Here is a 15,678-nt window from a genome sequence, read left to right on the forward strand (position 1 = left end):
TTCCCGTTATATAAGAATGAGTTCTGGGGTCTGATCCAGCACAGTGACGAGGCCTTTCTGCATCCTGTTACCCACTTTGGTTTTAATTCCGGCCCGCTAAACCTGTCTCCACTTCTGTTCCCAAACTTCCTTTGATACTGGACTGGGGCACAGCTTAATAATTTAAATGTAAAGTTCTGTTTTTTTGTAGGGACAAATGACGCCCACCGACCCCCCCCCCCCCCCCCCCCGTTCTTATGCTCTGTTTGCAGCAGGATACACTTCCAGTCAGAAGTTTGTGTACACACCTAGATTTTTACATTTGCATGTTACTCCCTTAACATTTATTAAAAATAAACGCAATATTCATTGCTAACAAATAAATTTACAGTATGTTTACCATTTAAATACCTTTATTAACAAGAAACTGTCATCTTTGATTCATCAAAGTAACCTCCTCTAGCAGTTATAACAGCAGAGCGAATTCAAGGCATCCTTTCTAAAAGGGACATCAAATACTGCTCTGTTTCATAGGATGAAACAGTTAACAAGTGCATTTAAAGTTAAAGGACAGCTTACTGTAGATGACTACACCATCACCATACAAGCAGTTAATAGGATATGTTAAAAGGATACTGTTAGATACTCCATGTTATAAAGGAAACTTGTTTTATTTGATTTATATTTTCATTTACAGATGTTCACTCAACTTTCCAATGCTTAACAAGAATAAATAACCTGCACTTTATGAAATAAAGTGTGCAAAAACGTCTGACTGGTAGGGTACATGAACAAGAGAGTTAACCTGAACCAACCAGCCGAATAAACATGAAAAATGTAAGAATACGGGAATAATATAGCCATTTTTATTTTTGTATTCATTACGCAAAGTCAACTTAACAACACATGATATTACTATAATGATTTCAATTTCATTTTTGTCACACAGTCAGGCATGCAAATGCTCTACACGAGGAAATCTGTGGGAGTCACCAGTGGACAGGGTTGGCTTACGGTGGTCATGATGGCGTTCCAAGTGGAGGTGAAGACGTCACTGTTGTTGTAGCCCTGGTAGTGCTTCTTCAGCTCCTTTGTGAAGTATTCCCTGGTCAGCTGTGTGTGGGTGCGTGACGGAGAGGGGAACGTTATGTGAGTTAGGCTGGGCTGGGTTTTTACCCCTCCCCCTGGGAACGCCAGTGGCAACATCACTTACATGCTCCCGGAATATGAAGGCCAAGATGGCTGCCGCTAACTCTGCCAGGAATATTATGAGGATGAGGAGGAAGAACTGAGGAAGAGGGAGATGGATTCTGATTAAAGATTCAGTAGGTTTTCTGAGCACGACCCCTCCCACTAGGACTGGGCAGAGGTCTTCTGCAGTTAAATGCAGGCAACATGGAAAAAGACAGATTTTGCCCCCCCCCCCTCTACCTGACACCAGGTGGGCAAACTTACAAAGAGCAGCAGGCACTTGTTCTCACGGATGGCCCCGCAGCATCCCAGGAAGCCCAGGAGAAACAGCATGCCGCCCATCGCCAAGATAATGTAGACGCCTGTGAAGAGCAGCGGGTTGGCCGCCACAATCTCCCGGAAGCCGGAAGGATCCACCAGCACCCAGATGCCCACCCCCAGCAAGAAGGAGCCACCGAGCTGTGGGATGGATGGGGGGAGGGAATTAGCACCGACGCAGCATGGGGCAGGAGCTGGAAGATCTCTCCTGTTTCCATACCATTAAATGAATGCATGGTTCAAATTGCAGGTGTTCCACCTACACAGATTTTCATCTCTTTACGTTATTACTGTCATTCACATAAGAGGTAATAAATAAGCACCATGTTTACAGCTGTCCCCGCCACTGAAAAGCATAACCCAACATCGCGCAGACCACTTATTTCAGGACGCTGCAGACAGTAACACAGGCCCTGATGGGGAGTGAAATGGCTATTCTTCCCCGTCCTCTACCTTTCAGAGGGAACAAATTTACGCTCGTATTCTAATGCCCTCCGTGGGCTTTTAACGCGTGACGCGGGCAACTGGACGGGGAGGGGGCTGTTGTGATTGAAAAGGTAAAGACACATGGTGGGATGATGTTAAGAGGTTTGTGGATGTCTCTCGTCCTGGCCCTCTCTCTCACTCAGGCTCGTGCAAAGTGCACGCTGCAGCTTCTAAAGGTTGCATTAGGAATCTATCAGTCGACGGCAGGGGTGACCCCCTTTTGGGCAGATAATGGCTCGCGAATTTGGTTCCTTGTAAGCCAGCATATGCCGAGGAAATCACCCCGCGGAACAGGTGTCCTAGGAGAACTCAGCGGAACATTTTGCCGGAAACATTCCAAAATAAAAGAGCAAAGAAAGACCAGAAATGTCCCGCTAAGCCCATGGTCTTCAGAAAAAGATTGCAGTAGTTCGGGCACAGGCTGCTGCATCGCAAAGGATTCTGTTGTTTCTGTGTTTGTAGGTGAGTCAGTCAACCAGTTAAATGGCATCAGACCTGCTCCATTGTCTCCTAAACGGATCTCCTGTGAAGATGAACCTGAAATTGGAAGCTGAGTGCTGTGCTGCACTGAATTCATCGACTACCAACCTTCACAAACCACATTCCCCTAACCTTCCAACAGGAGTGCAATCTAATCAAAGGCTGAATGCCAAGACCAAAAAAACGTCCCTGTTTCTACCGTTTCTGCTTCTACTGTTGATAAGGCAGTATTTGATTCAAATCAGTCCCTCTGAAAATGGTCTGCAATCACCATCAACATCAGGAAACAGGAAAACCGAGAATGCAGCCAAGAAAGGGAAAGGGTACGAATTCCGTCTTCCTGCTATGGGTGGAGTTAGGTAGATGACTTGGGGACTTTCATATGCATCCATTCATCTTTTAACTATGCAGACTGGTCAGGGTCACATGGGGGCCAGGAGCCTATCCCAGGAAGCGTAGGGCACAAGGCTGGGGTTCGCCCTGGATGGGATGCCTGCCCTTTGCAGGGCACATACACACATACATAATCATACACTGTGGGCAATTTAGGAACACCAGCTTGGACTTGGACTGCAGGGGGGAAAAAACAGGAAGAATGTGAGGTGAGATTCCGAATTATAGCCTGGAGGTATGCTGCAACAATGCCCCCGCCTCCACTGGGCCACCATGCCACCCCCCCTTATAAAGTGATTTTTATGGTTATCGAAGCGTTATAACAGTCCTGTGTTATCAAAACTTTCATAGAACACTTTTCCCTAGTTTCAATGATCATCTCCATTCAGTTGGTTGCTCCTTGCACTCTACTCCCCTTCCCTGAAAAGTGACCGTAAGCGAAGACAACATCTGCACAAGCTTCCAGAACCTGTTTTAAAGGCCCCAGTGGTCACTGGGTAAGCGTGCGTCAGGTGCCCATAAAAGTTACCAGAGCCGTGAGCCTTTGGGAAACTAGTATTTTGTCACTGTTTGGGTGACGGAGAGAAGAGGTGAAGGATGAATCTTGGCGGGATACTTACGAAGATGAAGAAATTGAAGACAAACATGAGGTACTTGATACAGCTCAGGCAGTCGCCCTCCATGGCTGTGCTGTGCGCGGAAGCCTGTCCTAGCCCCTGGTGGACGACACCAACAGCGTGACACACTGCACACTCTCACATGTATGTAAACTGATGAGCAGACACATGGCCACAGGAACGTTGAAATACAAAAATATAAGCGTGTACTCATATGCAAACACTTACTAATATGCATTCTCATTTACACTTATATAGGCTTGCATATGTACACAAAGACACAATCGCAGACCCCATTGATTAGCAATGCAGAAGCCTGGAAGACAATCGCTCATTCTGTTTTGGGGAGAAGTGAAGGACTGAAATGAGAAAGGGGAGCTGGGGACTCCAGTCCTGTCAAAGTAATTACTGAGTGACAAAAGAGACTGCGACATTGAGATGAGCGCATTTTGAAATTAAAATCTAAAATGGTCTGCAGAATCTGTTGCCGCATTCGAAGGCGCTTCTCTGTAAAATACTCTAAGGTGTTGTTTGCTTAAATACGATTCCGACAGCAGAAAATTAAACACGGTGCAAACAAGTAACAAAAACGACAACAAAAAACAACCACAGAACCGCAATAAAATTAGGAATGAAAACAAACCAATCCGAAGCCAGTTGCTGCAGTGCTTGGCAACACATTCTAGTAAGGCAGGGGCCTCTAACCATTTGTGAAATATAATGAGGTGTAATATTCAGCAAGTGTCATTTGCTGATTATAGACAGGCTCGTCTGCATGGCCAGAGTACAGTGGAGAGCCATCTGTTTGGGCACAATGCATTTGTCCCATTCAAATCCTCAAAAATCTAAGCTCACTACATAAATGCATCCAGAGCGCTTCTCAGTCCCAGTGCCAGTGACCCGCACTGTACACTGGATTTTTACTCCAGCTTATTAATTACGCTTCATTGAGCTGTTGATTGAATGAATTGCACGATTAAAATCGCGTTTAGCCGAATGCATTACCCAAAGCCCCATTTTCCTCTCCTGTTAAACTAAATTGTTAAGAATATTTATAATGACATAAAATTACTCACTCTTTCTAACTGCGTGCGTGGCCCTTTAAATGAATAAAATGGTGTTCATTATTTAAATTAATCCCTGATTACTTGTTAATAGTGTTTGAACAATCAGCCAAAGGACTGATAAATTTAAATACTACTAATTACAAAAATATAGGCCATGAGAATGTATTTTATTAGCATATATATAAAACAGTTTAGTTTAACATTATTAAAAAGGACATCCAAAAACAAATATATGCTGTAACAGTTAAATCATGCCTTGCATTACATTAATATCTGAATTTGTTAGATAAGCCTAATTAATAAACTGCTTGACTAGGCTGGGTTGTGTAGAGCAGACTGGTGCCCAATGACAGCCCATGTGCTTTATGTTCAGACCCTGAGTAGCAGACCCTGTGCCTGCATGCAGTGCCATTGTGGGGAGATTGTCCTCTATGTCCATCTTGCCCGCCAAAGTAGTACAAACCCGCAGAACACAGCAGCCATGAGCCAGACATGAGCAGACGTGCGCTGCCCACAGCCCAGGTCCAGCTGCGGACTCCGCCTTTCCCTGCACCAGGTTCATTGTTAATGATAACCAAAACATAAAATAAGAAAAAGAAACTAAAATAAGAAAATAAATGAAAATACAATGGGAAAAAAATAAATAAATGAAAACTTGCTGCCAACATAAATAAAATTTGAAAAAAAACCCTGTTTTTAGCACTAAAGTAGCTATTTGTTTATCTTTAAATACTGTTAATAATACCTAGAAAATGTTGTTGAGGAGAGCACATAATGTGGACAGTGTATTCATGTAGGGTTCTCTGAAGATCAGAGACATAAAAGAGCTCTGCTAGAAACAAAATCACTAAATCTTACACTGAAACTACAATATACAGAACACTAAACAGAAATATACAAAATATAAATATATACAGTACTGTGCAAAAGTCTTAGGCAGGCAAAGAAAATGATGTTTAGATTATCCTCGTGTTGGTGTAAAACTATATTATGCCTGTCAAAGTGTGTCAGCTTAGCCATTTCAGAACCTCTGCTAAAATCATCCTAATATTTGCAGTGACCATCCAGTGCAGCCATGTATTGTTTGACTTGGCCACTAGCACACCTCATACAGCTAGTCAATCTGTCACTGACTTTTTAAACCAATATATTTCATTATTTAATTGAGCTGTTGGTGAAATTTAACAAAATCGTGGAACGGCTGAGGTGCCCCTGAGGAGAAGTTTGGCAACTGAAGTGGTGTTCATCTAGCCATCCAACTTTTTAGAAAACAGAAGAAATTATTACTAGTTTTTATTGTGTTACTCTTAATTTGCACATGTTATAATGTTAAATTGTGTTTTTTGTTCCAAGCCAAAGTACACTTGCTACCCAGATAAACAGCTTTAAACATTTACTTGGACTGCCTAAGACTTTTGCACAGTACTGTATAAAATGTAGAAAATCACACTGAAAATTAACAAAAACTAAACTGGATGAAAATTGAAAATAATATTTTTTTTAAATGACATTTAAAAAAATCAAATCTATAATAATACTGCTCTGCACACTAACGTCAAGGGGAAAAGTAACCACTGGGATGCATTATCGAGCTACCAGTTGCCGTGCAACCAGCTGCCGTGCACATTACTGGTCCTGGGGTGATGCAGACTATTGTGCATCCCAATGCACACCAGCTTGTCCGCCTAATGCACTGGATGCTAGTGGCCCCATGTGAAAAGGAGCACAATTACTCTCTCCGACAGTGCACTCTGGGTAATTGCAACCCATTAGGGAGCATTTAGTTTAATGAAGAAGCAGCCATTCGTTAGTGCTGGGAGTTACTGGTGCCGCAGGTTGAATCTTCCCCGCCAGGACCACACCACAAACATGGTCCTTCCCGGTGGATTTGGCTTTGACGAGCGCGTGGTCCTCATCAGTCACGCATGGGTCCAATTACTTCATGGACTTCACATTGTCCAAAACCTGCACAGTAAAACCTAAACGCCCCCCCCCCCCCACCACATAACAGCTGTGGCCAGTTTTGGGCAACATCCACACAGCTGAACACAATCAAACTAACCGGAATGGCCTTCCCAGTTTCCCGAGCACCTGTTCGGAACGTAATCCCATAATCCACTGTAAACCTTGACCGTTGAGGGAGGGGGGAAAAAAAAGACTGTTGGGGGTCACTGAGGGGTCCTGAGGCACAGGCACAGGGAAGGTCCCCTCATGCTGGGCTCACATTCACTGGGTTTATCAGGGGCCTCAATAGAGGCGAGCAAGATCATTCTAACACATTTTTTAAACCCACAAGCCCCTGACGGGTGGGACTCAACCTCCGAAAACACAGCTAAAGTTATTCTTTGCACAATCCCATTTATTAGCTCCTCTTACATGCTGTGTGCTTAATATTTCCAATCATCATATATTGCTTTGCTGAGACAGAACCTCATGCCCCAATTATAAATGCATAAAAAAGTCACAATAATGCAGTGAAGTATTTGTCACTTAGCAGAGATCAGCCTAAGCGCTACCCAAGTTTCAATTAATAATGTTCCAGTGAAAGACAAGTGCTTAGCCGTCTTTACTTGCAGATTAGCATACATTTAGAACTCACAGTCAATGGGGGTCTATTTATCTCTTGTGTTCCACATGTATTATTGTTCTTAGCAGATAGCAAGACCAATTTCAGCTTCGGGGCTGGGGGGGGGGGGGGGCATACTGGGACTGTGAAAGTCCCTGTCTGAACCTTTGAATTTGTCATTTCTTTCCAAGCCCCCCACCCAAGCCAAGAACAACTATTTTCGAATCAAAATTTTCCATTGGAAAGTCATTAACGGTATTTTGTTCGGTTCTTTGGGGGCAAGATGTTTGGAAATTCCTAGCATGCGATCGCCGCACACTGAGGTTATGAGAACCTACAAGCTGGAGGCTCGTCTGCGCGGCCCGGAACCGATGCACAATAAAATATCCAATTGCTTGCGTCGGGGCGCCATAAATCAAACTGTCCTGGGACCACCAAGGCTGAAGAACAAGCATGGAGCAGAAAGGCGGGGCTTCCCAGGGCTTCCATGGAACAATGGAGTCCAACGGCCATCATCAGGGGACGCGTTACCTCCGGCACTGGCACTGCAGAGCAGCACCGAACCCCAGTACTGGTGGGTGCAGCCTCATCAACATGCACTTCCTAAACGAACTTCGGCATATCAGCAAACATTTCCCTCAGGCTGTCCTTAAGCGCCATCTAACTCAGATAGGCTGTTCACACGCATTGTGTCTTCCTGCAATTCTTTGTTAACTCTCCCCTTTTCAACGTTCAGAGCCTCCACGCTGACGCGACATGACAAGCACTGAAAATGCAGCAGCAGCGGCAACAAACAACTATAATACAGATGAACATAGACGGACTCAAAGGCTGGCAGGGAGTCCCAATGACAACAGAAGAGATTGTTGTTGCATACAGCACAGCCAGAGGAATCGGGCCCGTGGCATCGAGAAACATGAAGTATTCTAATAGGCTTCTACACACCAGTAGTAAACCTCCACAAATCCAATCTTCCGTATGACATCTCAAGTATCTCGCTTCCCTTACACACAACCTCTACGCTGTTTTGTGTGCAGGACAACGGCGATTTTCTATTCCTGCTGTCTGAAAAGATTATTGTGACAGGGGTCCCTTGTCGGCGACCCAGCTCCCCAATGTAGCAGCCGCTGGTCTGCTGGGGAGGGGTGAAGTCATGGAAACGTGTCTGTCACTCTCACTGATGAGAGTGCAAAATACTGCCAAGTCAGCAGGGAACAGTGGCTAGAGCCAATTTCAGCCCATTACTATACAAACCTGGTACCAGTGGCACACAATGACAGTACAACGCACTCACAACGTTCACGACCGCCGACGCCTTTCCATCTTTCTTCACTAATGCAGCACGAGGTGATGAATAGACAATAAACCACAAGACAATGCAATGACCTTCTATTTAGACATGACAATAGTGATACATTTACAAATAGGTTGCTTTCGATTTGGACTGCATAGAAATTGCAGGCATAGACCTGCGAGACCAGCGAATGTCTTGCAATTCTATCAATGAACTGTGAAATAAACTATGTTAGAATGAGCATGGGAATTTTACTTACACAAAGATGTTCTGAGGGCAGAATGTAAAAACATATAGGTTCAGAGAGATAACCTATTACACTGCAGAGGAGGTGGATCCAAACAACTAGAGGAGGCAGGACCAACCAATCAATGTCTTGGTCCTGCCTCCTCTAGTTGCTTGAACCCACCTCCTTTAGAATGTGATTGGTTATCTCTCTGAACCAATCATTTTTTCATTCTGCCCTCAGAACATTTTTGTGTAAGTAAATCTCCTACAAGCTGTTCGAATGGGACAGCAGTGAAAGTATTATTCCATAAAAGGCAGAATAAATTGTACAGTACGTAAGTTGCTTTAGATAAAAGCTTTTCCCAATAAAATAAGGACTTATGTTTATAATGGCTGGCCTCGCTGTGTTAAATTTAACCAATAGCCTGACCATGAACATCAGCCGTAATATCGACTGGCATTTCTAGCATGAACTGCCGAAGCTGCACTTCCAGTCCTTCTCTTTAGCCATATAAAAGGCGGCGGAGCAAACGACGTGTTTCACAGCCGCAGTAAATCAAGGAGGCACGCCATAACCTACATTCCAATGTTACAGAAGCGGCAGATGATAACGGCATGCACTCAGAAACAAAGGCGGGAAGGCGAAGAGGAACTCGGAGTTTTACGCCGCCCCACCCTACATCCCCGCCAGAAAGCGGGATAAGGGGCCAGCGTGGTGTGAGGGCCGAGGAGAACAAACAGACCAGCATTACGGAACTGGTCACGGTCAAAGGCGAGCGAGTCAAAGCGCGCGAGTCAAAGCAAGTGAGTCATGGCACAGCTTTCCCTCTAGCGGCGCCCTTGTGAAAAGCGATGGGCTCGTCTCTCCCCAAATGAAAAGGCCAATCCCAAAAAGAAACTAAAATATGAATATAGCATACAAGGGAAATTAATTTAAAAAGTTAAATATTGCACAATTAAATATTTTAAATTCATATATTGCAGGGGTTTCCAACTCCGGTTCTGGAGGGCTACCATCCAGTAGGTTTTCTGTCCCTCTTGGCTTCTGATGAGCCTCACCTGTTCCTGGTATTTACCTGAGAGCAGGTGTGGCTCATCAGAAGCCAGGTATGATAGAAAACCTACTGAACGGTAGCCCTCCAGGACCGGAGTTGGAGACCCCTGATATATTGCATAAGTATATGATAATTATTACTTTAAGACATATACCATACAATTAAAATAAACACTGGCAGAACAATACACCCACCTTTACTATCATTAATTAAACAATAAAAATACACAAAGGAAGATGGAACAATTCATTAATGCAAAGCCATGCTTTGTTCTCACATAATGGTCACATATAGCGTCTATCCTAGACAGTCAAGGGAAATATTTCATGCACTTTATCTGAGAAGAAATTGTGTATTTGCTTTTATTTTTATGCATGTTTGCAAACTAAAATTAGAACATGCGATTTTGTGCACATTTATAGTAACACAATACATTTCTTCTGCTCTCCAAAAAGTCACTGATATTTTGCTGGATGACTAGATGAACACTGCTTTGGTTCCCAAACCCCTCCTCAGTCATTACATGTGTTTGTTAAATTTCACCACCAGCTCAATTGATTTAATTAGTTAAATAAGTCAGTGAGGTATTGATTAGTCAAACACGGTGGGGTAGTGTTCAAATCGAAAAATGGGGTTGCTGCAAATTCTGGCTACACTAACACGCTTTTGCAGATGTAATATCATACACTTACACCAACACGAATACCATTTAACTCTGACCGCCTGATACTATTGTACACTACTCTATAAATGTGTGTGCATTGTGTGCTTGTGTGTGTGTATTTATACAATATATGCACCTTTCATCAATCAGAACATCAGTCCGTGGCAATTCGTACACTTAAGCATGCATAATATGCCCCACAGATGACATTACAAGTCGGTTCAGCGGTAATATCTCTGAAGTGGTCCATTGATGGCTTACAGGTGCCACCAGCCGTCACATGGCTGCAAATTAACTGACACTGAGACGAAGCCACTAAGGCGGTTCACTGAGACCCTCCCACTCTGCTGGACACCTGCAGACCCCCATCGCTGCCACCCCCACCTCATTACCGTAACTCTCGCCCCGAGACTCATTTCCTATAAAGAACGCTGTGTACTTTAGCATCACTGCCCATCATGCAACTGCCCGTATTCGGTTTCCATTGTTCAATTCATGGAATTAGGTCCTCTTCATGTGGTTAAAGTGATCACCTGTGATGTGATTATGCAGAGAAAGACAGGCGGCACTGCTTTTATTCTTGCTGATGAAAAATCTCCCACATATCCCAGCGAAGGCCCAGTTTTCCTAATTGCACCAACTTTTAGTGACGGGGTTAATCAGCAGACTCACCTAGCCCAAGAACCCTTGAGGGGTCGACACCCTTTAGCCACCCAGAAATATTCTGAAATATAAAACTCTGTCTCCGAAACATTTGTCAAGGACTCTCTGAGGCCCCATAACCCAGAAGCTACAACCTGCCAGTGGTCCAGTTGCAGTTATACACAGTGGAAGTGGCTCCTCACATGGCTGAGCCCCACCTACAGATCCACGCTTTCTTCCTTTGATGTTTCCATTATTGCACCCTGCTGACACTAATTGTGTGCACGGGAGTGTCTTGAGCAGAGCTGTTTTTCCTTACATTTTGCCATATCATTAAGATTCTTTTTTAAAATAATTTTATTGCTATTCTTTCTGGGTTATCAGACGGTTTCCTCGGAAACCGCGCAGCGTACCTGGAAATATTCTAGTGGACAGCAGCTTCCTCCTGAGGCCCACGTTAAACACTAATGAACCTCCCAATCAGAGGCAGCGGACCCAGTGCCTTTGAAGTGGGATGAATGCTAATCAGATATACGGACTCCTCCAGTAGGGCTGTACAGCTCATCAGAGACGGCAGTGAGACCCCCGGGATAAGAGTCAAGGCCATCAGCTGCGTGTCCGTCATGCCCGATCCAAGACGTCCTCTACGGCGCGGTGGCAGCAGAACGCTGATGCCAACCCCAAGACCACACGCCCATTGAAGGAAAATGTGAATTTAAGAAAGGAAGGACCTTGTGTCTATTGAGCAAGCGAAAGATGCACGTATTCATACAAATTCGATTACAGCATCTGCCAGTGCACTGTAATTGAGCTGACCTTTAACAAAAGCACACTTCTGCTGCCAATGTCTTATTTAGTCGATTTGGGCTACAATCTGGAGCTCAGACGCTGTCCTTTGGCTACACGCAGCAGTCTGAGTATTAAAAATGGGACGGAAGGAATTAACTAGACCTTAAAGTTGAATGACCTGCGGCATCTGACAGGACAGCTGACGCAAATAGGAACAACGGTCCGATTTACAGAAGAAAATCACCCAGCAGAAGGATGGGATACTGCTTCAGTATAACAATCTGAATGTGATTCATTTATGGTGATAAACTTGCCACATACTCCCCGCCGGCTGGAGATATCAGAAGCTGGGTTGTTAAATCAGGCCACCCTCTACTAAACCGTGGAGTCAACTGGCGGGTAACCAGCCGTAAACCACATTATGTGCATTAAGAGAGCTTTGGCATAGAAGCCTTTTGTTGCCATTAGTCAGAGTCACAGATCAGATGGGTCTGCAGAGACTCCATAAAACTGCATGGAAGTACAGGAGTACAAAAGGCAGTGTTAATTACACTGTCACTCTCTGAATTCCTTGGCCCCACTGTGGCTGATTTATACAGCTGCACTTTATGCTACAGTTGCAGTAGACATAACTGGCAACCCCAATGCTCAAAGAACAGGAGGCGGCCTCTTCCTCCAAACCCAGAATGCAGCCGAGAGGCATTAAGATTTTTTTTCTGGACAAGTGTCTGGACATACCATTCTCATAAAAAGCGGAGCAGCCAAACCCAGGAACATCCAACCAAAACATCTAATAGATGCTGCACCAGAAAGTTCATTTCACACCCCCAAAAATCTGGTTATTTAGGTCATTTATCCACCAAGAGCTCATCATAAATATCTCAACGGTGAGACACACGAGACAGAAAAACGAGTATCAGATATACCAATTTTTCACACAGAGGTAGGATCACACCCTCACACTCCTCCGTTCCATCCATGTAGCACAGTTGGAAATCCCCTTCCCTGAATGCTAAATGGTTTGCACTAGTTCCTGATTGGATACACCTGCACCCCATTACTGATAAGGATGCTTAAACCCGATGGGACTCTCACATCATTCCAATGTCTCATCTCTCTTTCTTGAGCTATAGGCTGAGCGATAGTTTTAATTTCAGATCCTCCTATTGTATGACTGCTTACTTTGCTTAGTGTACGACTCTGGATTTTGTCCAACGCCGTTTTACAGCCCCATCTTCATATACCTGGTCTTGACATCAAATTAGCTATGTGGCTTTTGAGAAAAGTAAATCACCCACCAGTCTCGCATCTCTGTGACATATGTGATGCTGCAAAATGACTTCAGAAGAATATCGAGAAAAGATAAAAGAAATTCTATGTCAAAACAGACCTTTTGTAATTCAATTCTTTTGTTCGTACCTCACAACCAGTGTTACCATTTTATCTGCTTAGAAAAGCCTTAAGAGAAAAGGCCCTGCTTTGTGAAGCCAAAAATATTACCGAGAGGAAGGAACTGAAGTTTTACTCCAAAGGATTTCGCACGGCTGGACAGAAATCAAGGTACATCTGAGAATCTGCAAGCAGGTGGTTTCTCCACAGGAAAAGCCATTTACCCAGCGCATCCCATGATATCAAAATTTAGCGCCGCATCATCGACTGCTGCGGCCTTTGTACCTTTAATACCGAACTCACTTCTTTGTTGAACCTTGTCCATTTTAAGCGCGTGTCCCGTCAAGCAGGCGCTGAAAGATTTTCTCAGGGAAAAAAAGCTGCTGGCCAGCGTCCAGCTCCAGCATCTCCTGAATATGTTACTCTCTCCCAAGCCTCGTGCTACAAACCCAAGCTGTCAGTGAAAATGTGTACATTGCTAATCTGTCGTGTCTGTAAGGAATATATATTAAAAGGCTGTAGAAACATTTCATTTTATGAATTTATTCGGAGTAACACCACCTTCAGAGAGTCAATTAAGAGAAAATAAATATTCCGTGAATTTAATTAAATCAAATTACCCAGTGAGACCGGGAATGAGCCAGACACACACACACACACAGACACATACACACACACACACAAAAATGGCCTGATGTTGTGGTACAAGCAGGACAGTGATGAAGAGGACTCTGCTGTAGCTAATTTTGTCTGCACCTTAGTCTTCTAAGCGGAGACACTAACTGCCACTGCGTGAACAGATCGATGTGTAGCTGGGACTGCTGGTCGATTGCCGACTGATTGGCCGCAGCATTTCCCCTCCCTCCCGCCAGCGTCCGCCCTCCATAACCCTTACAAACGGGTTACGCCTCTCTCGAGACCTAAACTAGCAGAAGAGCAGTAATTTGTCGAGGGGCCTGATTTGGAGGTAAGTGCTGTGGTTCTCTGGGGAGTGACCGGGTGACGGTGGCTAACGTTGGCCGTTTTACCTGCATTAAATTGCTTATACTGGTGCCCAACACCTCCCCCCACCCCATCATCTCCAAGTGGTTAACCTCCACCTAATCAAGTGTGGCCAAATTCTGGAGAGCAACCGCTGCAATTGGTTCCATTAAACGGTATGATTAAGCTCCTGCTCCCTCTCCACAGCCGGACAGAATGATTGACACGAGCCCAGTGCTCAAGGAGCTGAGGGATTAGCAGACCTCGCACTCCATTCCCATAGCTGTGATGTCACGGCAGACTGATTCAGGCATCTATCTTCAGTCTCACATACTTCGTACTTCACGCTGTTTTATTTTACCCAGCCCCCTCCCTCGTTGTGTTTGGATGTGCCATGGTCTTCCCTTCTTCGCTTCAGACCCTCCATGGCTTTATTAATGTCCCTATTGCTCTTGGGGAGATTCTACCCTGCCACCAATTTGTTTGCTCGGTCGCGCACCAGATTTTAACACCAGAGCTGAATTCCACTCCAAACGACTCGATAATTGACTTCTCAAAATATATTTCTGGTCGTAAAAAAGGAACAGTTGTTCCGACATGCCCTCACCCCCCCCCCCTTCTCTCTACACCATACTGAGCACCAAATCTACCCTGTGACATTCCAAAAATGGTGAAAAGGAAAGATAAGCACATTCAAAGGCACCACAATTAAAAATAAAAAGTCCTGTATACAGATTCCATTAAGTTCCGAAGGACTCTTTGCTTCAGCCTGTGGGTTTCTGGGAAGCAGACCGGGTTTGTTAAAGATGGGCCCTGTAGCAAAGCCGTAAAAGATACTCCAGTAAATTATGGAAAATGATGTGGCCACCAATGCTGTGTCACATTGAGTCCTAATGTGACACATCGCCTCGCACCGGGATGCTAAAAGGATCAGGGCACTTCCAGAACGCGGGGCTATTCGCTCACCGGGGAGGAACATTCCTCCTGCTCCCCTCCCTTTAAGAAAACACAGAACACGGGCACGATGCTTTTCCATCTTAAGAACACGCTGAATAAAGGGCATGGATTCTGAAGTGCTTCGGTGAAATAGGGGGGTAGAAATGGATTGGAAATTGCACAGCGCCGTGCCAACATGCCGCCATCATTTTTGTGCTGGCGTGTACCAAAAAAGTTGCGGTTTCCTTGGCAACATTGGATGCGAACAGCCTTTTTCTGCCGGGTCGCCGTCCGTAGGGGTCTAGGGCGGCGGTGGGGGCAGAGGGGGCATACTTCACAGATGGGGGGGAAATCTGAGGCTATTTGTTTTGATCAATCAGTAATTCACACATGGACATGTCATACTGCCCATCTGGCTGAGCAGTGGTTTACTAACTTGTTTTCTTTGGGATGCTGTCAAATCATTATACACATGGCCCAGACAAACCCCGTGTCTCCTGGACAGGCATATGATTACTATTCCTTTAAGCTAAATAAGGGTCTTCAAGGGCAACTACAATTGGTGAAAAAAATTAGACCAATTAATCCTAAGTTTAATGAATA

The 15,678-nt window shown here is 44.6% G+C and overlaps 1 protein-coding gene across 2 annotated transcripts in view; it reads right to left on the bottom strand.

Annotated features, from left to right (window-relative positions):
* The window catches only part of tspan18b (tetraspanin 18b), a 43,852-nt gene that overhangs the window by 3,556 nt on the left and 24,618 nt on the right, over window positions 1-15,678 (bottom strand). For both annotated transcript variants that reach the window (XM_048972038.1, XM_048972037.1), the window contains exons 4-7: window positions 3,468-3,563; window positions 1,435-1,629; window positions 1,193-1,267; window positions 994-1,092 (exon numbers count right to left, since the gene is read on the bottom strand). In XM_048972038.1, the coding sequence (XP_048827995.1) occupies window positions 994-1,092; window positions 1,193-1,267; window positions 1,435-1,629; window positions 3,468-3,530 (432 nt within the window). In that variant the 5' untranslated portion in view covers window positions 3,531-3,563. The remainder of the gene's footprint in view (window positions 1-993; window positions 1,093-1,192; window positions 1,268-1,434; window positions 1,630-3,467; window positions 3,564-15,678) is intronic.

Source organism: Brienomyrus brachyistius, chromosome 13 (assembly GCF_023856365.1).
Source record: "Brienomyrus brachyistius isolate T26 chromosome 13, BBRACH_0.4, whole genome shotgun sequence".
Taxonomy (NCBI): domain Eukaryota; kingdom Metazoa; phylum Chordata; class Actinopteri; order Osteoglossiformes; family Mormyridae; genus Brienomyrus; species Brienomyrus brachyistius.